This window comes from Melospiza georgiana, chromosome 2, assembly GCF_028018845.1.
Source record: "Melospiza georgiana isolate bMelGeo1 chromosome 2, bMelGeo1.pri, whole genome shotgun sequence".
Classification (NCBI taxonomy): Eukaryota; Metazoa; Chordata; class Aves; order Passeriformes; family Passerellidae; genus Melospiza; species Melospiza georgiana.
In genome coordinates, this window is record NC_080431.1 from 80,617,375 (window position 1) to 80,643,110 (window position 25,736).

General features: G+C 52.4%; 3 protein-coding genes across 3 annotated transcripts; 2 read left to right on the top strand and 1 right to left on the bottom strand.

Moving 5' to 3' along the window:
- Positions 1 to 100: 100 nt before the first annotated feature.
- ACRBP (acrosin binding protein) lies at positions 101 to 10,838 on the top strand. The gene is given in 10 exon segments (XM_058045557.1): positions 101 to 150; positions 152 to 483; positions 3,069 to 3,163; positions 3,277 to 3,379; positions 3,582 to 3,858; positions 9,245 to 9,377; positions 9,532 to 9,711; positions 9,809 to 9,976; positions 10,052 to 10,138; positions 10,713 to 10,838. Coding segments are annotated over 10 exon segments (1,551 nt in total).
- Positions 10,839 to 12,462: 1,624 nt separating this feature from the next.
- Positions 12,463 to 15,127, bottom strand: LOC131096924 (protein Wnt-4-like). The gene is given in 7 exon segments (XM_058045558.1): positions 12,463 to 12,900; positions 13,590 to 13,700; positions 13,702 to 13,714; positions 13,849 to 13,907; positions 13,910 to 14,036; positions 14,601 to 14,741; positions 15,078 to 15,127. Coding segments are annotated over 7 exon segments (939 nt in total).
- A 9,249-nt stretch (positions 15,128 to 24,376) lies between these two features.
- LPAR5 (lysophosphatidic acid receptor 5) lies at positions 24,377 to 25,498 on the top strand. The gene has a single exon (XM_058018667.1). The coding sequence runs from the start codon at positions 24,377 to 24,379 to the stop codon at positions 25,496 to 25,498; it is 1,122 nt and encodes a 373-aa protein (XP_057874650.1).
- The last annotated feature ends 238 nt before the right edge of the window (positions 25,499 to 25,736 follow it).

The following is a 25,736-nucleotide window of genomic DNA, read 5'->3' on the forward strand; positions in this document are numbered from 1 at the left end:
CTTTTAAAGTCTTTTAGGGTTTTTTTCCTTCCTTTTTACTCTTTCCCCCCTCTCTTTTCCCTGGGGGGCCCAGCACCCCAGCACCCTGCAGGCAGGGCTGATGGAGGCAGACTTCAGGCCAGCATCTGCAGTGCTTGTCCCAGCACTCTGTGCCAGCGGGCAGGAGCCGGCCAGCCTGCCAGCTGCTCCTTCACCTCCACTCCCTTGTCCCCACAGAGGACAGCCCGTCCCATCCCATCCCAGCCCATCCCGGTGTTTGTCCCGCAGGCACAGTGCTGGCCCTGGCGGCGGGTGCGGCGGCGGCGCCGGTGCCGGCGGTGCCGGGCAGCCCGCTGTCGGACCGGGAGTACGAGAAGTTCTTCGCCAGGCTGCACCCGCCCTGGCAGGCCAACATGTTCTGCCTGCTGCGGCAGGCGTACGGCTGCCTGAGCCCCAGCATCCTGCGCCTGGACCGCGCCGAGAACCACGGAGAGATCCCCAAAGGTAAGGGCAGCGCCCGCCCCGGAGCACACGGACGCAGCTGGAGCGGCCTGGATGCCCCTCTGCCCCAAAATGCCGCAAGGCACTGGGAATGGGATGGGCTGGTTTGGGCTCTGTGGCCCAAAGAGCAGCTTGGAACAGAACTGCTCCAGAACCAGAGCACAGCAGGGTTTGTGGCCGCTCTGAGCGTCCCTTTCAGTGCTGCACCACTTTCCTGGAGGAAAAACACCTTTTCCCAAAGGCCAGCCCTAACCTCCTAAGCAGGAATTTCATGGTTCCTCCCCCCTGCTCCATGTGTTGTCTGGCACCACCAAAAAGGGTTTGTCCTCCTGTAGGTTTCCTTCAAGCCCTTGTGGGCTGCTGTGAGTGCTCCTCTTCACCCAGCTGAGCAAGCACAGCTGTCCCAGCCTCTCTTTACAGGTCATGCAAAGCCAAGGGAGCCACAGGCACTTGGGTGGCCCTTCCTTTCTGCCCACCTCTGTTGGTGGGGTGGCAGGAGGAGAAAGTGGCCACAGTTTTCTCAAGCTCAGTGTAGCTCCTCATCTCCTACCAGCTCCTCCCAGCTTCATCAGAGGGTTAATGCAGAATCTTGGCTCGTGGGCTCTCGTAGGTCTTTAAGAAAACTTGAGATGATAAGCTGCCTTTTTAAGTGTTTAACATTTCAGGAGCCAAGAAACATCCCAGTTCAGAAAGCACCATAGCAACAGCACCCTTCAGATCTCTGCAGTCATATTTTCCCTGCACCCCTGCATCAGAGAATTTAAGTGGTATAATTATATCTGTGCAGCTGAAAAACTTGGGACTACTTCTGTTGTATTTTTCTTCAGAGGAAAAAAAAATAGGAGCAATTTTCTCATAAAAAAATATGTCTTTATATTTAGATGTGAACGTCAATGGGCTGAATGATCAGCCAACTGTGCTTATTTGGACTGCAGCTTGAGGGCAACTATTTCTTGCTGGTTTCTGCAGCTGTGTTGGGGGAACGAGTCCCACCCCACATCACCAGACCCAGGGATGGGCCCTGTGCTCCTCACTCACTTCTGGGCACCTGCAATCCACTGTGCCCTGGTGCTTTGTGCACCCAGGCTCTGTCCCTGGTTCCTCTCCTCTTGGTGCCCAATTCCCCAGCACTGCTCTTTGTCATGTCCAGCCACACTCCCACTGCTGCTGCCTTCAGAGACTCAGTTCTCCAGAACAGAAGCATCTGGAAATGCCAGAAGATGGGACAGTTCTGCAGGTTGCCCTCTTTACCTTCTCTTCTCCCATCCCTCAGCCTCACACATCTATCCAGCAGAATTTATTCCCCTTTTTGTTACCTTTTTTCCCAGTTTGGAGGCTATTTTGGCACGCTTCAGCCAGGCTGAGAGGTGGAACAGATGTGGCAGAGTGTGTATTCTCTCATGTTTAGCCTCTGCTGTCCTCACAGGGCTGTGGCAGTGCTGCCTACACCCAGATATCCATGAGCATTGGCTGTGTCCGTTCAGGTGTGCTGCTGAGGGAGGCAGTCACCTTGTGCTTTAAACAAGCTGGAGTGCTCCCTGCAATACCCTGTGCTTTGAACAAGGCATGGGGTGGGGTTCTGGAGTTTTCCCTACAAGATGGGTGTTTTTCTGGGCTGGGATCCTGGTGTGTGTCTGAAATTCTGCTTTTGATGGTGCAGCTGTTTGCTGAGCACAAGAAGGGAGCACAGGGTGAAGGATGGTGCACGAGCAGTACCAGGGGAGCAATTTCACTGCTAATGCCCTTCCTCTCAGCAGCACTCCTCTGCTCTCACAGGGCCGGCTGTGCCAGACAGGCCATGCACTCCTAGAGCAGAGGGAGCACAAAACCACCCAATTCTTCAGGGTTTCCTGCTCTCCCGCACACCCTTGGCTTTCCTGCAATGGCTGCAAGAGCTGCAGCTCTGGAGTCAGTGTGCTGGCAGTGCTGGTCAAGACTGCAGTTTATGTGTGTACAGGCACAGGCATCCTGGCCCTGTGGACCCTCCTCCATCCCCTACAAGGCTGGAATCAATGTCAAATTATATTGCCCTGAGGAATTTGTCTCCTCTGGAGCCATCTGCCTGGAGGAGCTGTTGCAGCCCCATCCCTGACCCAACAAGACCAGGCTGGATGGGTCTTTGAGCAACCTGGTCCTGTGGAAGGGGTCCCTTGCCCATGGCAGGGAAGTTGGAACTTGATGGTCTATAAGGACCCTTCCAAACCAAACCATTGTCTGATTCTCTGGTGCTCCCAGGCCCGATCTGGTCATCTTTTTAACCTATTATATCACTACTTGCCTTTTTTCTCTTTTTCAAGCCCAGCAAGGACTAACGACAGAAGCATCAGATGCTGGAAACAGGAAGTTTGTGTCTCTGTCATAGGGAAGATACCTGTGTGGAAAAGGGCAGAAGGACAAAGGGAACCCTCAGGGGGCTGGAGGGAGAAGGGATGTGGTGCCTGGAATGGGAGCTCCAACAGCCCAGGGCTGTGATCTCCACCTCAGGGCACACAGCTTGGACTTTCCCTGCACCCACCAGCTGCCATATGAGAGGGTCCCCATCTCCTGCTGCACCCAGGCCTGCCTCCATCCCACATCTCTGTCTCTAGGGCCAGTCTGCTCTCAGTTTCCAGAGGTGGCGGAGTTCCAGACCTTCTGCCAGTTCGCCCAGTACCGCTGCCTCAAACAGCAGTTCTTCATCAAGGTGAGGAGCGGGCTGTGGCACGGCTTGGGGGAGCATCTCCTGGCAAACGGGAGGGTGAGGAGGAAGGGAGGATAACCGGTGAGAGTCGTGTTTCCCCTCTCCCCCGCACGCAGCGAGTCTCATGTGCGAGCGAGTCCCTCGCCAGCCCCTCCCCGGCTGAGCCCTCCAGCCCGGCGCAGCCCACGCTGGAGAGCAGAGCCTCCCCTGTCACACCAGGTACGGCCGCCGAGCTGTGCGGGGCTGCCCCCGCCCTGCTGGGCTCCCGCGGCTGCTCTGCACCCCTGCAGCTTTCTGTCCCTCCTCCAAGGCCGCCCCGGGCCGCTCCATCCCTCTGTGTCCCCGCTCAGGAGCAGGCTGTCCGGGCCCCTGCTGCCCGACAGCGCGGCACACCCTCTCAAGTTCTCTCCTGCCCTGTTAGCTCAGGAACCGTGGCCCATGAAGCCCCCCACAGCCACGCCAGAGGTGCCCACGCCCTGGCAGAAGAACAGGACCGTGCACACACCAAACCTCTGGGCTGCCACCTCACCCTCCAGGACGGAATCCCCCGACGAACAAAACCTGAGAAAAAGCATCTGGCAGCTGATCCATTCGGCCCTCTCCTTGGATGCCTCCTTGGACAACAAGGCCTCCTCTTGGAACTCCACCAGCTCAGGCCCAGGATACTCATCCGAGCAGGGAACTCCCCCCCGAGGCAGGTGAGGGGCACTCTGTCCTTTCTGGGTACCTCACACCATCCGTGCAGGGCTGTGCTCCTGCACACCAGGCAGCAGCCCCAGGGCATCCATGTCCCTGCTCGGAGCAGCTGGTGAGGGTGGGCAAGTGTTCTGGAGCAAGCTGTCCCATCCAGAGCAGGAATGTTCCTGGGGAGCCCCCAGGCACCCCTCGCTCCAGCACAAAGTGAGCAGGGAGAGGGTGATCCAGCACTGTTAGTGCCTGAAAATGGCACTGTCCTTGCATCCTGAGCAGAGTGAGTTTAGTCTGGGTCTGAGCTGCAGGCAGGGCTTTGTGCCATGCCTGTTTCCCCCCATTGTGGCCATCTGCACTGTGCAATCACCTCTACACTCATCCTCCCCCAAACATGTGCCCCAGGAGTCTGGGTGATGCGCAGAAACAGCATCCTTGCACACACAGGTCCTTGGGATGTGTCTCACTGTGCTCCTTGCCTCTCGGTGTGCAAGGCAAAGCAGATGTTTCTCAAAGCCTAGCCTGAGGAGCCCTCCCAGGAGTGCTCTGTCCTGACCCAAGGGAGCTTCAGCAGCCCTGGGTCAGGAAACAGCCGGGAGCTGTGCCGGGCCACTCCTTCTCCTGGAGCACGTGCACCTCTGTGCACTCTGGATGTGTGCCCAGCTCTTCCTGGGGTGCTCCTGGTTCCCCATTCTGTGCACTCTGGATGTGTGCCCAGCTCTTCCTGGGGTGCTCCTGGTTCCCCATTCTGTGCACTCTGGATGTGTGCCCAGCTCTTCCTGGGGTGCTCCTAGTTCCCCATTCTGTGCACTCTGGATGTGTGCCCAGCTCTTCCTGGGGTGCTCCTGGTTCCCCATTCTGTGCGCACTCTGGATGTGTGCCCAGCTCTTCCTAGGATAGTGTTCCTGGTTCCCCATTCTGGTTTTGGAGGCAGCACCATGGCAGTTCAGCACAGGGCCCTGCCCCAGGCCAGCTTTTCACATGTGCAGCCCTTTCACACACCCTCCTCAGCTCCTCTGGCCTACAGATGCGTGAGGAGCTCATGGAGCACATTGAGCTCTTCTCAGCTGGTCTGCCAGGATCTGTTTGCCTCTGTCCTCAGGTACCTGGGGCTGGGGACAGAGAAAAGACCTGCAAAAGGATATTATGCTTTCACTCAAAGTCACTTTTTGATCCTTTGGTACCTTGTGGCTGAGGACCATTTGCTTTGAATGACATTCAAATATTATTTTGCTTACTAAGAGGAAAAAAAAAAGGTGTCTAGATGTGGTTTTCATGGAGAAGTCATTTTGGTTTCGTGCTCTTGCAGGCCAGAGATGTTCCTGTAAGCGCACAGATTTCGTGCCTCATTGCACATCTGTGGTTTCTCTTGAGCAGGCTGCACACCACTGCCTCAGTGCAGCCAGAGATTCACTTCTGCATGTAAAGCTGAACTGCATCGTGTTGTTAAAGCCATAACTGTCTCCTTGCAAGCCTCTAACACGTGTCATCCTCCCTCCTAATATCATAGGAGGCTTTCACAGCCTGGAAAAAGTTTTCCTGGTGTATGTGCTCTCAGGCAAAATGGTGTTTCATTGAGGATTTCGTTCTCCCTGCATCTGAAACTGAGCCTTGCTGTGACTGAGCTCTGTTGGGATTACTGGGGGACTGCTGTGATGGCAGATGACACTCGCTGCTCTGCTGCAGAGCTTCTCAAAGCCACTAATGCTGACTGTGTGTCTGTGACTGGCAGCCGAGCCCCATCAATCATGCTAAGCAAGGCTTAAAGCCCCACTGAAGGATAAAAAGGCGAGATAGACCCTGCCTGTCAGCTTTGCAGCTCGCCGCATCCGCCTCCTCTCACGGGGACTTCAAAGCATGACCTAAAAAAGGGGCAGAATGCCTGGAGGCACTTCCATTCCAGCAAGGGGAGCAGTGCTGGGTGGGCCTGGTCATTGTGCACAGGTGCCATTAAGCGTCTGGTTTTACACAAGGTGGGCAGGGCTGTGATGAGCACAGATCCCAGAGCTGCGTGTCTTCCCAAGGGTCTTATGCCCAGCAGGACATCCATCCTTCTTATCCATCCCCTGTGGCTTGTGGCAGCTGCTCTGGCCGCTATTGCAGTTTCAGAGTGCCTGATGAGGCCAGCTGTGATCTTTAGAGGGGGACAGGGCAGGGGTAGTAACACAAGAAGAATCTACAGCACTTTCCTGCGGTCTTTCTGGTAGCAGTGAATCATTCATTGCGCAGGAAGGGGAAATGAAAATTATGGCACCTATTCATTATTTTTAGTCCTTATTGTGCTTTCTGCCTTATTTCCTAGTATTTCCTCTCCTCAGAATTACCTCTAAACTGTGATTCAGTCTTGCAACAAGCTAAAGAGAGCTCTGCAGCCCTTACCTTGTAAAGCCCATTCAACTCTCATTTTCTGCAGCAGCTTTCAGTGTCCCTTTGAAACAGGCCCATGTTCCAGCTCTGGGCGCACTTCCCAGTGATGGGATTCAGCATTTGGGTACATGGAAAGACATCAGCCTCCCTTCTCTGCTTTTTTGTTTGCAGGAAGAATTGCATTTGCCCTTTTTCCCAGAGCTTCCCGTGTTGTGCCATTTGTCAGCTACAACCCCTGCATCCCTTTCAGCACCACAGCTGTCCTGGATCCAGATCTTATTCTGTTGGCATTCACAGGTGGATGCTCACCTGTGGTTCGCATGAGCCCAGCTTCCCAACAAGGCTGCACTGAGCCCTCTCAGAATCCCAGAACTGTTAGGGCTGGAGGTCATTCTGTCCAACCCCTTGCCAAGGAAGGGTGACCTGGAGCAGGTGACACAGGACCCTGTCCAGGTGGGTTTTGATTGTCTTTAGAGGGAGACTCCATCACCTCCCTGGACAGCCTGTTCCAGTGTTCTGTCACCCTCAATATAAAGAAGTTCTTCCTGATGTTGAGGTGGAACTCTTTGTGTTTTAGTTTATGGCCACTTCTCATCCTGTGGCCAGGAACCGCTGAAGAGAGTCTGACACCATCCTCTTGACACCCATCCTTGAGATACTTGTGTGCATTGGGAGATACACACACTCCTGGTGACTCCCCTCCTCCTGCTGCTGCTGTACTCCTCCAAACAGTCCTTGTGGTGCTTATCTACTTCAGCCCCAGAGGCTTTCATTTTAAGGCCAGACCCTTCATTAAAAATACCATCCCCAGGAAAAAAAAAAAAAAAACAAAAACAAAACCTCTCTTTGAATTATCATCACCCATAACCAGGCCTGGCATGCAGTCAAAGATCTTTTTTCTCTTTCTGAAGCTGTTAAGAGTGGCTTTTTCATAACTGGTTTTAGTTTCCTGCAGCAAGCCCCCCAAATCAGAATTTACCATGTGCTGGAAAGCTGCTGTTCTCTCCTTATCTCCTTTTCTGCTCGCCTCAGGTGCTCCCTGCACCTCAGCCAGCCAGTATCAGGCAGGCTCAGCAGCCGAAAGCTAATGGCCCAAATCCTTGTCATTACACGGCGGGAGAGGCGGGTGCTGCTCACCAGCACTCCTCAGAGATACCACTGAAGCAGGCTCTGCGTGTCCTTCCACATCCTGAGATGCTCAAGTATGATAAGCTGCTACCTGAAGTTCTCTCTTTTGCCTTGGATCAACTACTGATCTCGGCCCACAGGTTCTTCTTAATCCTGCTTTGGGTTTTTTCCACGTTCCCTTTGGATCTTTGCCTCACAGTACCCGTTAGGCTTTTTCCAGGGCCGTGGTTAGGACAATAACATGCAGAGGTGCTAATCTGGGGAGGGATTTGCATTAGGAACTCACTTGAGATAGAGCCATCCCTTTCCCTGAAGCATGGTGAAACCTCTGTGCATCCACAAACAGCTCAGCAGCATGTCAGCGAGAGGAGAGAACCAGCAGCAGTGCTGTTATACTCACCCAGAGGTGGTAAATCAGCTCATAAATTTGCAACTGTGAGGCCAGAAAACCTCACAGCAGAGATGGAGAGCAGAGATAGAGGCGGAAAAGAATGTGACAGAGAGCACAGCAGAATTTCTTGGTAAACTTAGGCAGTGTGGCACAACTCAGTTTTCTGTGAAGCTCATCATTTTTAACATTCAGGTCTAGGAATTGCCCTGCTCAGCACAGGACATGAAGTCATGTCTGGTGAGCCCCAAAGAAAACAACAGTGCTATGTGGTTGAGCCACAGGCTCCTCTCCTAATAGAAGTTTGGGATATCTTTTTGAAGTCTCTGAGCTGTGGAGGAAGCACCCATCAGCTGGTCCCATGCTAAACACCCTTGGTGTCAGGAAGACGTAGTTTGCTTCTGGTTTGACTGGATCATGCTCCAGATTCCAGTCACCAAAAGTCATTTGGTTTGAATGGATCTTGCCCCAAATTCCAGTCACTCTTCAACCTGCTGACAAGGAGAGCTTTCCAGCTGAAGCCCTCCTCGGTAGAAGGGCTGGCTGACTGAGTGGGAACCCACTGGTGTCTTTGCTTAACTGAGGGATGCTTTCCTACCTTCTACCTCTAGGTGAAACTTTTCCAGGCCTTAGGAAATCTCGTCTTCATGACCTTCCTTCACGTTCTCTACCTCTTCTTAATTTTTTTTAATGCTAATCTGCAGGTCTCCATGAAGTTTCAAATATTCTCAGGAAAACTTGTCCACACATGTTAGCCCGTGCATGCATTTTAAGAGCATTTTAATATAAGCAGTTGCTGCTCTTCTTTACTCTCTGTCAGATCAAAGTTTGTTTATTTATCACTGGCTTTGTCTCCAGACACAAGAGGCAAATATCTAATGAGCATGTTTACCTCTTCTGCATCATTGATGATGATTGAAACCAACCATCCCTGTCTGCTAACAGTTCTGTACAATGTTTACAAATTCCATTGTTCCTAAGAGATGCCAAATATTCTCATTGCTCTGATCCCATTGTCCTTACATTTTCTACTTTTAGCTACCCATGTCAGTTTGGATGAACAGTAAATTCATGGTTAACAAGTTTTTCCCCCTTTCTGTCAAATACTTGGGAGGGAGGCTTAATATGTGACGTCCCCAGACCCAAGTGGGGCTGCCCAACGTTCAACACTCAGCAGACATCTAACAAACATCTCCTCACTGTGCACTCAGATGGATGAAATTATGCAGCAGCTGCTGCAGGGGCCCTGGGAAAGCTCTTTGAGCTGTGCCCCTCATCCAGTGCCTCTCACATGCCCCCAAATGCACAGCAACCCCCCTGCAGCCTCTGTGTCACACAGGCACGTGCAGACCCTGCAGAGAGCCCCATTCCTCTGTGCAGTTTAGCCAAGAGCCCAAGGTTTCTTTGGGAAGGGATTTTTTACTTTGTTTTGGGGTTGTTTTCAGTTTCTAACTAAAGATGCATCTCTTCAGCTTGTGGCAAGGAATGACTCCCTCCTTCCCTTTCTCTGTCAGCCTTCTAGCCCTGCGGAACGATGAGGCAGTGCTGGTCCTGTGCTATGCAGTGCTGGAGGGAAATTGCCTCTCATCAATGATCACCACGGCCTGGAAGGAGATGGAAAAAAGAGTCCTTGGGTTCGGAGACTCGGTAAAGACACCAGTGTCCACCTCTGGCCCCCACTGTGCGCAGGCCACCTCCTGAGAGAAGCTGACCTGGCTGGCCAGGGCGGCAGGAACATGGGAACTCCTCAGCCTCCTCTGTGGTGAGGGTCTCAGTGTCCTTTTCCCCCCTGACTCCCCAGGTGTGTGACAACCTCGGGCGGCACCACACGGACCTGTGCCCCGACTGCGCCTTCTGCTCGCTGAAGAGGGAGCAGTGCCAGAACATCGAGAGCCTGAACCGCGTGCCCTGCGACTCGGGCGCCTTCTCCCCCTACATCAACCCCGAGATCTCTGCCCAGCACGGCTACATCCAGGCCCAGGTACCGAGCCAGCTCTGCCTCCTGCTGCTCTCTTCCTGGACTGCGAGCTGGGGAGGGGCAGAAAGAAGCATGGCTCACTTTATCCCACCCTTTGCAGTCCATGTCCTCAGAGAGCCTGAGTGACGACAACATGAACTTTCTGAGAGGGATGAGGATGGAGTACTGGTGCAGCCGGATGGCCATCTATGGCTGTAACGACCCTGCTGTGACCCTCTGGCTGAAGGCAGAGTATGAAACCTTCCCAGACATGGATAGCTCAGGAAAGGTGGGTGACCATCAGTGGATGCTCCCATCCCTCCTTCTCCTCTTCTTTCTCTGACCTCCATTCCCTTGTCACCAGATCTGTGACTCGAGCGGGGTTCAGCACCCCAACTTCTGCATGTTCAAGAGCTACCAGTGCCTCCTGAACAGCATCTACAACGAGAGGGTGAGAAGCAGCTATGCTGCCTTTTGCACAATCTTCTCCTCCATGGCTGGCCCCTCCACAGCCAGCCCCAAGCCCCTGCTGGCCTCAGTGGCCCACAGCTTTTTCTTCTAGGAGGACACAATGGGGTGTGCTTGGGGGAGGTGGGGAGACAAACAGTGGCCCAGCACAACTGGGGTGTCATTGCTGGGTGGGATTTGTACGGGTGATGTGAGAGATGATATCCCTTCATATCTCTGAAGGGCAGGATCTCCTCCGTCTGCTAAGCAGTAGCAAAACCCCAAATCACCAGAGCAGGACAGAGGACGGGCCTGTATCCTAGCAAACACACAGTGCAGCTGTCAGTTCAGCTGGTCCCCCCCCCCTTCCCCCTGGTGCCCTCATCATGCCAGCCTCCAGGTGCCATCCACCATAGAGATCTCTTTCCTTGGGGGAGGATGGGCAGTAGTAGCCCCCCTACAAACCCAGGCACCTCATGCCAGCCTCCAGGTGCCATCCACCACGGAGGTGTCTTTCCCTGGGGAAGGAAGGGCAGTGGCAGCAGCCCTACGAACCCAGGCTCTCCTTGGTTCTCCAGGTGGTTCGTGTGAAGTGCAGCCGTAGCATGGCCTACCGGGTGCTGAGTGCCAGGGAGGGAGAAAAGGAGGTGCAGCTGTGGCAAGAGAGGTTCCAAAGCCTCACCAGGAAGCAACCACAAAAATGATTAAAGTTTGTAAAGACCTTCAAGATAGTCAAAGCCTATGACCAAATACCACCATGCCCTCTAAACCATATCACAAAGTGCCACAACCACTTGTTATTTGAACACTTCCAGGGCTGGTGATTCCACCACTTCCCTGGGGAGCCTGTTCCAATGCCTGACCACCCTTTCAATGAAGAAATTTTTTTCCTAATATCTGCCTGAACCTCCCCCGGTGCAGCTTGGAGCTATTTCCTCTTGTCCTATCGCTGGTTTCCTGGGAGAAGAGACCAACTCCCACCTGGCTGCAGCCTCCTTTCAGGGAATTATAGAGGGTGATCTGGGCTCCCCTGAGCCTCCTTTTCTCTAGGCTAAACAACCCCAGCTCCTTTTGCCATTCCACACCCTTCACAGGCTTTGTTGCCCTTCTCTGGACACACTCCAGAGCAGATTGTGCAAAAGACACCTCAGTGTCTTTCTGGCAGTGAAGAGCCCAGAACTGGACACAGCACTCCAAGCGTGGCCTCACCAGTGCAGAATACAAGAGGACAATCCCTGCCCTGCTCCTGCTGGCCACACTATGGCTGATCCAGGCCAGGTGCCATTGGCCTTTTTGGCCACCTGAGCACAGCTGGCTCATGTTCAGCTGCTGTCACCAGCACCCCCAGGTCCTTTTCCTCTGGGCAGTTTCCCAGCTACTCTGTCCCAGCCTGAGCTGCTGCCTGGGGTTGTTCTGACTGACAAGCAGAACCTGGAACTTGGCCTTATGGAACCTCACACTATTGGCCCCAGCCCATCAACCCAGCCTATACAGATGCTCTGCAGAGCCTTCCTGCCCCCCAGCACAGCAACACTTCTACCCTGATGTCATCCAGGAACTTACCCTCGATCCCCTCATCCAGACCACTGATAAAGGTTTTACACAGGACTGGCCCCAGTATGGGGCCCTGGGGAACCCCACTGGTGACCAGCTGGATGTAAATCCACCCAGCACCACTCTCTGGGCCCGGCCACACAGCCAGTTTTTAGCCCAGCAAAGAATGCACCCACTCAGGCCGTGGGCTGCCAGCTTCTCCAGGAGAATGCTGTGGGAAGTGGTGTCAAAGGCTTACTGAAGTCCAGGTAGAAGATAACATGCTCAGCCTTTCCCTCATCCCTAGGCAGGTCACCTGGTCATAAAAGGAGACCAGCTTGGCCAAGCAGGACCTGCCTTTTATGAACCCATTCAGGCTAGGGCCGATTCCCTGGCTGTGCTGCGTGATTGCACTTAGGATAACCCGTTCCATAACATTCCCTGGCACTGAGATCAGACTGAATGAGGGGAGCCTCACTGTGGCAGCTGCTGGAACTCCTCCTGGAAACATTTCTGCCGCCAAAGGAAAAGGCATGTCCAGAGACTGGGGAAGGACCAGAGATAGGGACTCCCCAGATCCCAAACGCAGCATGTGAGCAAGAAGCTTTTGTGTGCACTTTGCTTTCCACTTCGGCTGGGTTTTTCCCCCAAGTTTCGTGCTTTATTTGGCCTGTGTCCTCCAACCCTCCACCCGGAAAAATAATTCAAACCACACCAGCCCACGGCGGCTGGCGGGAGGCTGCGGGGGGAGCACACGGGAGCTGATGGCAGCCCTGGGCATCGACCCTGAGGGACTCACCGGGGCACCTCCCCGGGCTGCCGGCCCTGCCTGCACTCGACGGGGCAGCAGCAGCGGAATTGCAGCTGCAGCGCTCCCGCACCTCGGCCGGGCCGGCCCTGCTCGCAGCCGTCCCTGGCCGGCCATGTTCCCTCGCACTGTGTGCCCGAGGTGCCGAGGGTGCCGTGCCCCGGGTCCCGCTCGCACAAGTCCGGGCTGGCCCGCAGGTAGAGCAGGCCGTGAGCCGTGTAGGCCTTGAAGCGAGAGCTCCCGGGCACCACGAGCTGGTGGGAACCCACCCGTGTTGGGAAAACCTCTGCTGCCCCCTCAGGCTTTTCCTTGAGGACGCTGCCCACGTGGCGGAAGGCAGGCAGGAGCTTCCAGCAGGCTCGCACCTGGCAAGAGCCCGACATGCCATGGCACTTGCACTTCACCTTCATGTGGAGGAGAGCCACATGAAGGGCCCGGAGAGCCTGCGGAGCAGGAGGCAGCTGCCAGCCTGACCAGGGACCCCGTTCCCAACATCCCCAGTGTGCTGCTGTTCCCTCAACAATCTGCCCATGGGGCTGGAGATCAGGGGCGGGAAGGGGAAGGGAAAGGGCAAAAGTGTATTTTTAATCCAGGCCAATATGAACAGAAGGAGATGCACTCTGTGGGAAACAAGATGGTTTGGGTCTGTAAGATAAATCCCTGAGGCAGAGAGAGGGATGGGGAGCTGTTCTGGCCTGTGGGGCTGTGGGGAGGGGAACAGATCTGGCCAGAGGTGGAGGACATTCAAGGGACCAGATCTGACTGTGGCCCCTGCAGATGTCTGTCTTTATTGAAGAGATGCTGGAGGGGCAGGGAAGCCCTTCAGAACAGAATAGAACAGAACAGAGTAAATTATTTTCTGAATCATAGCTGGGGTCTGTGCAGAAAAGGAGACTGCACAGAATTGAGTAGGGAAGGCTGGGACACCCCTCCACACAGGCAGGAGCCAGCTCAGGGTAATCAGTGCAGTGCTTGGATAAGAAAGGCAGCAGGATGCAGACTCCTCTGGCTGCCCTGAAGTGCCTGTTGAGGTGTGGGGGCTGCACTGAGCTGTGCCGAGCCAGGGAGAAGCCCTTGCAGCCAGGCTGGCTCCCAGCCCTTGCTCCTGCCCTCACCTCCCCCCAGCCTCATTGTTGTGCAGGTCCATGAGTGCTCAGCTGGACGAGACACCATGGCTCCTCTCAGGGCTGCCCACAAAGGCCTGAGAGAAGGCAGTCCCATACACACAGGTTATCAGAGCTGGAAAAACTGCAGAGGGAAGGTGGCCTTGTTATGACAAGGGAAGAGAAGCCCTGAGAGGATCTCCCAAAGACCTGTGGAGAATGAAAGTGTCTCTTTTCTGGCCTGTCTCCCCCATGGACCTTCCCTTCTGCCACCCCCTTCTTCCTTCGCCTTCAGGGCTGACTCCTCGGACCCTGGGGTCGCAGCCACACCATCATGGGAGATGATGTGATCCCTGTGCAGCTCCCCCCGGCTGCAGGCACGGCTCACAGCAAAAGCAGTGCCGGCAGCGCTGGATGTAAGGGGGCTCCCGTGTGCCTGCAGTGGGACAAGCACCAGTCTGCGGAGGGCAAAGGCACTGATGGGCAGTGTGGGAAAAGAGGCTGTCACTGCATGCAGGAAGGGTGCCTTCACATGGAGACTGCTCAGGAGAAATATATGTCAGGAAGTTCACCCAGTGCAGCTGCTCCCAAGGCTGGGAGTCAGTAAGTGAGATGGCTCTGGGGCAGGGTGGGTGGCAGGGTCAAGGAGAAATTTACCAGTCTGCTGGTAAATTTACCAGAGCTGGTAGCCAGGATGGTCCAATGGGTCCAAAAAGCAAATCTGGTCAAATGTGAAGAAGTTTCTCCAGAATGCTAATGTGGAAGAAGGCACTGGCCACTCTGGGGATGGGTCCGGTGCAACACTACCCCAGGAAGGGCCAATGTGTCAAGGGGACAGTGGGCATACTGGAGGGACACCATGCCAAGCCTGCCCTCGCTGACCTTGGATGGTGGCCTTGCCAAAGACCTGCAGCCCCTGCAAGGTGGAGCAGTTCCAGTGAAACTGGCGCTGGCACTCGAGGACAGCCAGATCCACGCCTCACTTCACCGCCTCCATGGCTTCACCGCCTCCATGGCTTCACCGCCTCCATGGCTTCACCGCCTCCATGGCTTCCACCTGCTGCTGGCAAACGGAGACCTGCTCTTCCTCCAGTCCCGTCAGGCCACCACAGCCCCTGGGGTCCCAGAGGACTGCCTGCAGGGAAGTCTGCTGGGCCAGGGAGCTGTGGGGCAGGGCAGAGGTTCAGTTGCAGGTGGGCTAGAGCCAGGGCCTCACCTCTGCAGGACTAACCCTCTCTAGCCATATCTTAGAGCAGAAATGGGGCAGGAGAGGGGGCTGTAGCCATGTTGTCTGTGAATTGGGCATTCTTGCTGCGCATTCTGGTCTGCCCCTCTTCAGCCTTATCATCTCTCTCCCTTCATGGTCCCAGAGATGCCCCTTCTGCTTTTTGGTGGCCCAGATTCCTTTTTCCACCCTGTTCTCACCCTGTTTTCTTTGGAGACAGCAGCTCCCTAGGTGGCTTTCCAACCCAGACAATCCAAGCACAAACCATACTTACAGCCAGGTCACGGCAGCGACGTGCTGCACGTGGATCAGCATCAGCTCCATCCTGTCCCTGCCAAAACTTCACCACCTTCAACTCCAGCACTGCAGCTCCTGAATCCCCTCCTGTGGCTTTCCACAGCCTCTGCCCAGCAGTGGCTTTCACAGCAGCCCCAGCCCAGCACTGCAAAGCAGGGGTAGCCCCAGCCCTGGGCAGTGACCATGGGCTGTCCAGGTGTGCCTGCCAGCATCTGAGACCCTGTAGCCTGCAGAACCCTGCTGGGTTGGCCCTGAGAGGTCATCCACACCTGTGCTACAGCTTGGGCAGCATAGTGGGAGAGCTCTGAGCTGGGGCTCTGGGATGGGCATCCATCACAGGGAGCTCACAAGGGTGGGGACAGCATCTGTGTCACACGTGTGGCCTGTGCCATCCTGTCAGGAGATAATGTGGTTGTCCTCCTCCACAGTCTAGTCACTTCTTCAGCAGGAGGCAGCCCAAGACCTGCTCAGCAGCAGACAGAGCCTTCTGCACAAGAAGAGCCAGAAGCACCAAGCAGCTGTTGCCAGACCCACCAGCTCGTCACTGCTTTGTCACCAAATCTTTTGGGGACACAGAGAGTTCCCCTGCAGTGACAGCTCCTGGGAGCAGAGAGGGGAAGACCTGCTGCCTCCCTCATCCACGTCCACTGTTCTTGAAGACACTCCCTCATCTGCCTCCTCCAGGCTGGAGGTTGTTCTTTTCTACCCTGCAGCCCACACAGCTACAGCAAACAGACACAGCCCAGCTGCTCCCTGCCTCTCTTAACTCTTTCCCTGGCAGGTCTCTCTTCACCTCCCTCATTTTCTTCCCCATGGACTGCCCTTTCCCGAGATCAGCCCTTGCCCTTCTCCTAGGAGGCACAGCAGGGTGGCTGCCCCCCTTCTCATTGGGTACCCCTTTCCTAAGAGCCCCTGGAAGCCCAGGAAAATGTGAGCTGTGTGACCAGGGAGTTGAAATGGCCCAGGACAAAAGACTGCCATTCCCCCAGCCAGCCTGGGAAGTGCCAGCTCTTCCCACTGCCATGGAAGGTAAAACTCCTCTGCAGCCACAGGTTTCTGCTTTTCCTGTCTGAATCATTCAGAAAGTGAAGCAGGGCAGTTCTGGCTGTGTTGTGCTTCTTCCATAAAGGGATTCACCCCTTTGCTCTGCTCTCCCATATTTTGCTGCACAAAGAAGTCTGAAGAGCACTGTGGGTTATCAGTCATCCTTTCAGACCTGAGCAGCCTCTCTCTTGTAGCATGCATTTCACCTCCTTCCTTGCCTTCCCAGCTCCCTGCATCCTTCCCCCTGCTGGGTCCTTGCTCCTGCTTTCTGGAGCCAGCACTGCGGGGTGGCAGGCGTGTTGGGATTTGCAGCATTAGGGTGTAGCCTCCAACACACACCCCAGTAATCTGGTCTTACCTGCTGCTCGCTCAGACAGCGGTGAGGAAACGCCGGGGGTTGAGCTGCTCTGCCCCACGAGCCGAGGCTCCAGGAGACAGCCAGGGGCAGATGTGTGAGCCCACCCTGCTGAGGGGACACAGAGCTCGTGGGCTGGGGCACCGAGACCCGGGGAGGTGAGTGAACCTGGCTGGGTGAGGATGCTGTGGGGCTCGCGGGCTGGGCTGGGTGCCATTGTGTCCTTGTCTGCTCACACATGGAAAAGCCAGGTTTGTGCTCATATGTGTGAGGGGTGAGGGCTGCAGGGGAGGGGGGAGTTCCCACAGAATGTGTCAGACACTCCTTAGGCAAAGGACACCCCCCGTGGCATATCTGCAAGCCTTTATCAGTAGCAACACCTTGGCGGGAACTGAAGAGACACAAAAAGCCACGAGAACAAAGATCCCAGCAACGAGCAAGTGAGAAAAGGGGTCTGACTAAAAAGGAGAGGCACTGAAAAGAAGCAGCTCAATGGTTCGGGTGCTATTGTGCCCTCCATGGATTTATGAGCAGCAGGAGCATATATATCCCTTGGTGTGTCATTCCCTGAATGAGGAGTCAGTAGCAGCAGAACAAGGAAGGCAGGGAGTGAGAAAATCAAACAGCAGCAGGCAAGGGCTGCAGGGAAAGGGAGCCCACAGCAACTTCCCAGGGCAGCTGTCCTTGGGGCAGGACGACAGTGGGATCAGGAGTGTCACCATGACTTGTGTCTTCTTCCAGGTGTGCTGAGACTGGCAAAGCAGAAATAGGACTCGAAGCAACAGAGTGCCAGATGGGCTCTGCACAAGGGCAGCTCCCTTCCCAGCTACACGTGGCAGTGCCAGGTCACAGATGTGCTGGTAAATCAGCCCTTGTACTTTCATAGTGCTGTGCCTCCTGTAGCCTTGAACACCAGGGACTGAGGTTCGTGGCAAACATGCCTTTGCTTGCCACAGATAATGACACGTCTCTGGAGCCTGGCTCTTTCTGGGATCCTGCCACATGCCAGTGGTGCACAGCTGGGCCCCCAGGCAGGAGTTCAATCCCAAAGCCCCCTAGCCCATGGGAGTGACAGGACTCCAAGTCTTTGTGCAGGCTAGCAATTAAATCAGCTTGTCTCTCACTTCCCATATTTCACTTCTACCTCCTGTTTAGCAGTATTTTGGGGAGAGGGATGTTTTGTTTCCCCTCTGTCAGTCCTGGGGGTGGCTGAGTTAGCAAGACAAGCAAATATTTGGCACTATGACCCAGGGCAGGTCTCCTGAGTTGCAAGGACACCTGGGTACTGCTTCTTTCATGATTGCATTTGCTCTTGTAGGATGTGGTTTAGCTTATCAGCCCTTGATAACAAAGTTCATGCTTTGTAGCCAGGCAGAAGTGCGTCAGGAAGTGAGAAAGGAGAAGAGACAAACTGCAGCATGCCAGATGCAGAACCAGCCGCAGCGCGGTAGGGGCCAGCTGTGATTTGGATGAAGATTTTCCCGCTTCTGTTTTGATCCAAACTGCTTTGTGGGTTTGGGGTCCGGATCGAGACCTCTGCGGAGGCAGCAATCACCAAGCTCCAACCAGCCAGCATCCACACTTGGCTCTTCTCCAGCAGTGAGGTAAGGCAGGGGAACATCTGGAGGGCTGGCTGGGCTGGCACCTCGGGCACTGGTCACCGTGAGCTGCTCTGTGTGTGCTGCCAGCCTGGCCACGGGGCACTGGGGGACATCTGCCCCTCATCAGTGGCCCCATGGACCTAGAGGGGCAAGGCACATCTCTGTATTTATTCAAATTGAGACTTTCCATGGGATCCTGTGATACTAAAAGCATGGGCAGCCTGCAGAGCTTACTTGCCAGGGTGCCCACCATGGGAGCCCTCTTCCACGGGACCCTCGGGAGATGAGGAGGGGTAGCATCTCTTAAGGAGGAGGCAATAGCTGTGTGATCAAACCTCATGAGTTAAATACAGAGGTCTCAGCTTTTGTATCATGTACCTCTCTTTAAAAACAAGCCATCCTAAAACTTGAATGTCTTCACAAGATCTAATCAAATCATCACACAAATCTAATTTTTTGAGTAGACAAAAAGATTAAAAGTGGGGCTTGAATATCACCTGCAGCAGGTAAAAAGCACCCAGATTTATTTAAGAAAATATGTCTCCGATTTCTAGAGTAAAATCGGGTATGTTTTCTGAGGTTTGACACATTTTTGTTGTTTCCTCTTTGGTTTCAGAATAGGTAAGCGAGCTCATACAGTTTGTGTTTTGTGTTCTGCACCCCAATGCCACATTTGCTCTCTGCATTCTCAGGGGAGCCCCAAAACTCCCCATGGTTTTAGTGACAAGCCACTACCAGAAACACTGATCCTGCAGCATCCTCATCAGTATTTTTCCAGCTCTCTTTTTCCACCTCATTTCTCAGCCCCATACTCAGATTCTTCATCATTTTTGTGGTGCTTGGAGGCAGTGACTCCTAGTGAGACAGTGAGACAGGAGAGAGAGGATTCCCAAGACCAGGCAGCAAGATGCCAGGTGCACATCCCATCTCAGGGCATGCCTGCCAGTTCTGGACCTAAAGTATCTTTAGGGCTTCTCACCTCCCAAAAGAAAAAAATCAAAATCCCTGGATTTTGCAAGTCACAGTCTTGGAAGTTGATGGTATTCTGGGCTCAAATTGAAGAGGAAAAAAAAATGCTTCCTCCACCTCTTGGGACACATAAGGTCAGTCACCAAAGAGAAAGTTTCTTCAGGATTTATAGAGAGCATCTTGTTGTGAGGAGGGGGATTATTCAGCTGTGGTACCACTGCCTCCTTACACAGCTGGTGGCTTGAGATCTCTTGGCAGCTTTTGTGCAGAGCAATGAGTACTTGGGCTTCTTTTAGAGGCAGCCACAAGGAATATGCCTTTTGACTCTCTGACATTAACCAGAATGGGTAATTGGTCTCCCTGCTGCCAGCCTGCTTTACCTATCCATACCTTTCCTTTTTAGAGAGGGACAGTCAAAGCAGGACCTCCAAAGCTCACTGGATAAACTCTCTGCACCCCCAACTTTATCTTTGCAATGACTGTGTCTGCATACATCTTGTTTCTCATGTGTCTTGGTCACTGTATCTGTTTTGGCAAGTCTGAAACTACCAGCTCAGCTTCCATACCAACACCATAGCAGATTCTTTCTTCTGTTTTTCCATCTACCCACGAAAAAAAATCCCCTCAAAACCCCAATCTATTTTCTGCTCTCAGCAATCTTTGCTGCCAGTTCAGAACTGTGCTGTTCAGCATCTTGAAAGCTGAAAGGCTAGAGTATGTAAGGAAAGACCACTCAGAGAAGAAAGAAAACCTGATGGTGGGCAAAAAAATGAAGAGGTTTTTTTCATTGGTATTCATGTCATGAAAGCCTGGGAGATTTCCACAGCAGAAACTTTCTTTATGGGAAGTTCATAAAAGGACTGTCTCTGGTCCAAGCAGTAGCAGGATCAACCATGGAGCAGTGAGATGAACTCAACAGTGTCTAAAACCACACGGCTCCTACCCCAGAGGTCTGAGAATAACTGAAGGGTGGAAGACCTGACTAATTGTGCCATAGAAACCTTTGCTTAAAACAGCTCTTAAAGACAGACTCAATTTAAGAAAAGGCTCTTGGGGGGGTTTCAGACCAGGGAGCTTGATGGTTTTACAGAACAAATTAGTAGAGGCTATAATAAAGAAAAAATCGATTGGCATGTGGTCACATCTAATTACTGGGGAAAAGTCATGATGGCTTTTATACAGAGATGCTGTTCCCACAGTTCTTCCTTAAAGGGTTCAATAGGCATGTGAACAGTGGCCCATGTGGATTTCCAGAAGGCTTTCAAAGGCAGTCTCACCAATAGCACTTAAAAAAAAAATTAAAGAAAATGTTCCTACCTGGATAAAAAATGCCTAAAAGAAGGGACAGAGAATGAAGGTAGATGGTTGTTTTTCTCAGTGGAGTTGTCAGACACCTGTGCTGGGGTGTTTGACTTATTCATGAGGGATGAATAATAAAATAACAAATCTGTTGGAGACATAAAATTATTCAAGTTTAAAAAGATGAGGTTTGGCTGCGAAGAACTGCAGAGCTTAAGAGAAGTGTGAGTGACTGGACTTAAACTAACAGCTGAAATTTTATCTAGTGAAGTGATGGGAAAAAGCAAACTGAACTGGCCATTACCACTTGCAAATGAGATCTACACCCACGCAGCTCAGTGCATCCACATTATCAGCACTGTGTGTTTTCAGCACCCCAGCACAGGGCTCACAGAGGCTGCAGCAGAAGGGGAAAAGTGCTGAGAAGGGCAACAAGGATGTTCAAAAGTACAGAACAGCTTCTCTGCCAGGAAAAACTATGAAGACAAGGACCCTTTAGCCCAAAAACAACAACAACAACAAAAAGTTGCTGGGTGGAAATATGGTAGATGTTTATAATATTCTCAGCCACAAAGTGAAGGTGGATAGGGATGGTTTTTGCCCTGCCTGTTCCAGCACTAAAGCTAAGAATTGAATCTAGCAGATGATGAATCAGAGATGGGTATATGGAAGTGATTCTTCACCTGAGGCACAAATAAGCTGTGGAACTCCTTGGCACTCCTGGCACTGGGTAATGTACATGGTAAATTTTACATCGACTCAGAAAAGGACTGAAAAAACCACAATGAAATAAAAGTTCCCTGAGGACTACTGAGTACAACTAGGTCACCTATGGCTCAAGAAATTCCTGGGCTACAATTTGTGCAGGAAGCAGGAAGACAACTTGAGGCAGTGTAACTACATGATTGTACTGTTCTTAACATAATCCCTTTACCATCCACAATTTGAGATGGAATATTAGTGGTAGAAAGCCTGACACAGCAGGGACTGTGCTTACATATTATAATCTCTAGATATGTTAATTGAATACCTCAGGAAAGCTTGAAAAAACACATTGTCTGTAGAGATAAGTCCTTTTCACCTGACATCTGGCTGGTCTGAGTACATGTGTTACAGCAGGTCATGGTCACTCACTAAGTCACAGTCTCAATAACTTTGTTTCCATCAAGATAAAGGTCTGACCACACTGTTCAGTCTGCAATTCATTTCAGGGTTTTGGCTCTAGCAAAAGCTGACATATTCTCCTAGAATTATAGACTCACAGAATATACTGAGTTGGAAGGGACCCATCAGGATCATCAAGGATCATCAAGCACAGCTCCTGGCCCTGCACAGGACACCCCAAGAGTCGCACCCTGTGCCTGAGAGCATTGTCCAAACACTTCTTGAACTCTGTCAGGCTCAGTGCTGTGACCACTTCTCCGGGGAGCTGTTCCAGTGCCCAGCCACCCTCTGGGTGAAGAACCTTTTCTAATGTCCAACCTAAACCTCCCCTGATACAACTTCAGGCCGTTGCCTGGGGTCCTGTCACGGGTCAGCACAGAGAAGACATCAGTGCCTGCGCCTCCTCTTCCCCTCTCGAGAAAGTTGTAGACCACAATGAGGTCTCCCCTCAGTCTCCTCTTCTCCAAGTGGAACAGACCAAGTGACCTCAGCCACTCCTCATATGGTTTCCCCTCAAGGTCCTTCACCATCCTCATGGCCCTCCTTTGCACACTCTCTAATAGCTCAATGTCTTTCTTACAGTGCCCAAAACTGCACACAGGACTCAAGGTGAGGCTGCACCACTGCAAAGCAGAGCAGGACAATCGCCTCCTTTGACCACTGATGATCCTCCTCCTTGAGATTCTTGAAGCATGAAACATTTCTTTTGAAACCAACAACATTCTTGCACTTTTGCCTTGTCATCTTATCTTATGCTCCAAACTTGCACAAGAATTCATGCAAAGTATTCATCCACCAGGAAGGGTAGAATCCACTCAGATATAGTTTGATAAACCATTAGAACTTTTTCTAAGAAACCTGTTTTGGTGATGGACCTGCACAACCACACAAAAGGATGGGCAAGTTGGTAGCTGTCTACACTCTTGTATTAGGTTTCCATCTTTCATTGTTTAACATGTTGTTACCAGAATGATTCTCTTCCTCTCTGAGGTCAGCACACACTTCTGTCTGCAGCAGATTCTCTGTGGATCCGTGCTTTGCCACACAATGCCATCCAGAAGGTTGCCTGTCAAGTTGCTGAGTAATATCAACCTCGTGTAAAGACATTCTCTAGACAGAAAACTCTACTTTCCTTTTGAAGTAAATCACAATCTACATGGACTCTTATGAGGGAGTCCCTGTTTGAGCCCTGCAAACAACTGTGGGGAACTGTGTCACACCAATCCCTGTTCCAGTGTGAGTCCCTTCCACAGAGTGCAGTCCTTCAGGAACAGAGAGCTCCAACATGGGTTCACATGGTCTTCTCCAGGGGCAACAGGGGAATCTTTGCTCCAGTGCCTGGAGCACCTCATTCCCCTCCTTCTTCACTGAGCTTGGTGTCTGCAGCAGGGCTGTTTCTATCACATATTCTCACTCCTCTTCCCTGCCTGCAATTGCTGTCTCACAGTAACTTTTTCCCTTTAATTATCCCAGAGGTGCTACCACCATCACTGATGGGCTCAGCCTTGGCCAGTGGCAGGTCTCTCCTGGCACTAGCTATATCAGGCACAGAGGAAATTCCTGGCACACTCTCACAGAACCGCACCTATAGCCCTCCCAGCTGCCAAAACCTTGCCATGCAAACTCCAGTGCTGCTGTTACAGCACCTGCAGCCTTCTCTTGTCCAGCTGAACAAGACCAGTTCCCTCAGCAACTCCTCATGGCACAAGTGCTCCAGCTCCCAGACCCATTTGTTGGCCTTCCACTGGGCTCACTCCAGCTGATCAGTGTTTGGACAATGCTGCTAGTCAGTACCTGGAGTGGTGACTGGCCTCACACTGCTTTGAAGTCATGTTTGCCCACATGAATCTCATGGCACTTCCTTTTTTGTGTTCCCCTCCATGGCTGTGCTGCTCTGGGTTTCTGGGATATGGGCTGCTTCAAGCAGCAGAAATGAGGACATACAATCCAAATAAGCACCACTGGTCCCATGCAAGTAAGGACACCAAAGGAGCTGTATGAATGTAAGAACCATAAGGAACTCAAAGTCACTGGAACTGAGTTCTGTGTGTGTTGTTTTACGTAAGGAAAAGAGTTTGGGTGGAGTCAGGTCTAACTGTACTGTAATTTTTTTTATCTGAAGTGGATGTACAAAGTCCTTTTTCTCTGATATAAAACAGTACTCTGCCATTTTTATTTTAAGTTCCTTCCAGTCAGCATTTTTCCTTCAAAACACTGCTCTCTTCTTTCTCTTTCTCTGGAGCTGCCTCAACTACTTTCCCTGTGTGCTTGTGGTGTCCCTTTCTTGTATTCATGTGCTCTCAGCAGATCAAAGCAAAGTGCATTCTCTGGGGCTGAGTGATAAATGATTCTGTACAACAACCACTTTCTCTGTGCTCTGTCTTCTCCTGCCATGTAATTACTCACTTTTCTAGTGTCCATTTTCCCTCGTCTTTTGGTTTCTTTGTGAGTTCTTGCTGCAGAAGCCGCCATGGTGAGATTTTAACACTTGAACAGATTTCCTCCTCTAATTGAAATTCTTTTGTTTTGGTCTTTCACTCTGACCAGGAATTGTACTGACAGCTGGCAATGATCCTCCATCACCTTGTCACCTCATAACCACTGGAAAGAATTGCTGAACTGGAGGCAGAAGCAGACTCCACATTACCATCCGTGCCAGATGACCACAGACCAGCAATCCAAAGCAGTGCCAGCCAAGATTGCCCATCTACCTCCCAGCAGCAGATGACAGGAATGACCTGTCTGTGGCTCCTCAGAGGGGAACGACTTCCCTCAGTGCTCTTCTTTGTGCCTCCTTAGCCCCTCACCAGGCTCAGCCATCTCAGCGAGAGCATTCCCTGACCCATGCTGGGCATGTCAGCGTCCAATACATCTCAGACATGCAAGGATTACACCTTCAACCACCACCTCCTCATGCCTGGCTACACCCTGATATTCATCACAGGTTTGATACTCAATGTGGTAGCCCTGTGGATATTTGTCCGATACCTGCGCCTGAAGTCTGTAGTGATGATCTACATGTTGAACCTGGCCATAAGTGACCTCAGCTTCACACTTTCTCTGCCCCTGCGACTCTACTACTATATCAACCACCACTGGCCCTTTGGTAGCTTCCTGTGCCAGGTCTCTGGCTCAGTCTTCCAGATCAACATGTACGGCAGCTGCCTCTTCCTCATGTGCGTCAACCTGGATCGCTACGTTGCCATCGTTCACCCGCTTCGCTGGCGGCATCTGCGGCGCCCCAAGGTGGCTAAGATCCTCTGCTTCATCGTCTGGGTTGTGATCTTCATGGGCTCCATCCCCACAGCCATGGTCCACAAACAAAACCACTGTAAAGTAAAAAACCAGACTATTTATCTGTGCTTTGAAAGCTTTAGCGACAACATGTGGCAGAATAACCTCTTCCCCCTGGTAATCCTGGCTGAAATCTTGGGGTTTCTCCTGCCTCTCAGCTCTGTGCTGTACTGCTCAATTCGCATCTTTCAGGAGCTCTGCCAGCCCAGCCAGACGAAGACCCTGCGACAGCGGAAGACCGTGCGTCTCCTCTTGGTCAATCTGGTCATCTTCATCATCTGCTTCGTGCCCTACAACACCACCCTGGCGGTTTATGGGATGATAAAGGCCCGGGTGATGAAGGTGGAGGCACAAACGCAGGCCTCAGTGCGCCAAGCGTTAATTATAACCATGATGTTTGCCAGCATGAACTGCATGCTGGACCCCCTGATCTACTACTTCAGCACCGAGGGCTTCCGAAACACCTTCAAGAAACTGCGGCGGGGACAAGCCTGGGACTCGGAGATGGGAACGCTTAAGCATCGGATTGTGGAGAGTAAGTCACCCCGGGACCACGCTGTGTGTAAAGTAAAACTGTTCCCATCTGAAAACTTTATCCGTCCCCATGAATCGTCACCGTCGCTTCCTACTGCAGTGTTCCTGAATGGCCCTATTGAGGACTCGGAAATTTAAGCCCAGGAAAGCCATTCCATTGCAGAGTCACACATGCAATAAGGACAGCAAGCCTGTGGGATACAGCAAACTGCTTGAGGGAGCACAGCAGACTGTCTGTGGGTGAATGTGATGGTGCAAAGCTGAAGGATGAAAGGTTGTTTTGAATAAACAGAGGTGCCTTCATGACATGGTCATACCTGACTCTTTTGGTACAGGAAACAGAGTGGGGAACAAGGATTTGAAACAAACTTAGTGT

What these genes read in the sequence shown, in the direction of transcription:
- LPAR5 (XM_058018667.1), top strand. Translation starts at nt 24,377, where the DNA reads ATGCTGGGCATGTCAGCGTCCAATACATCTCAGACATGCAAGGATTAC.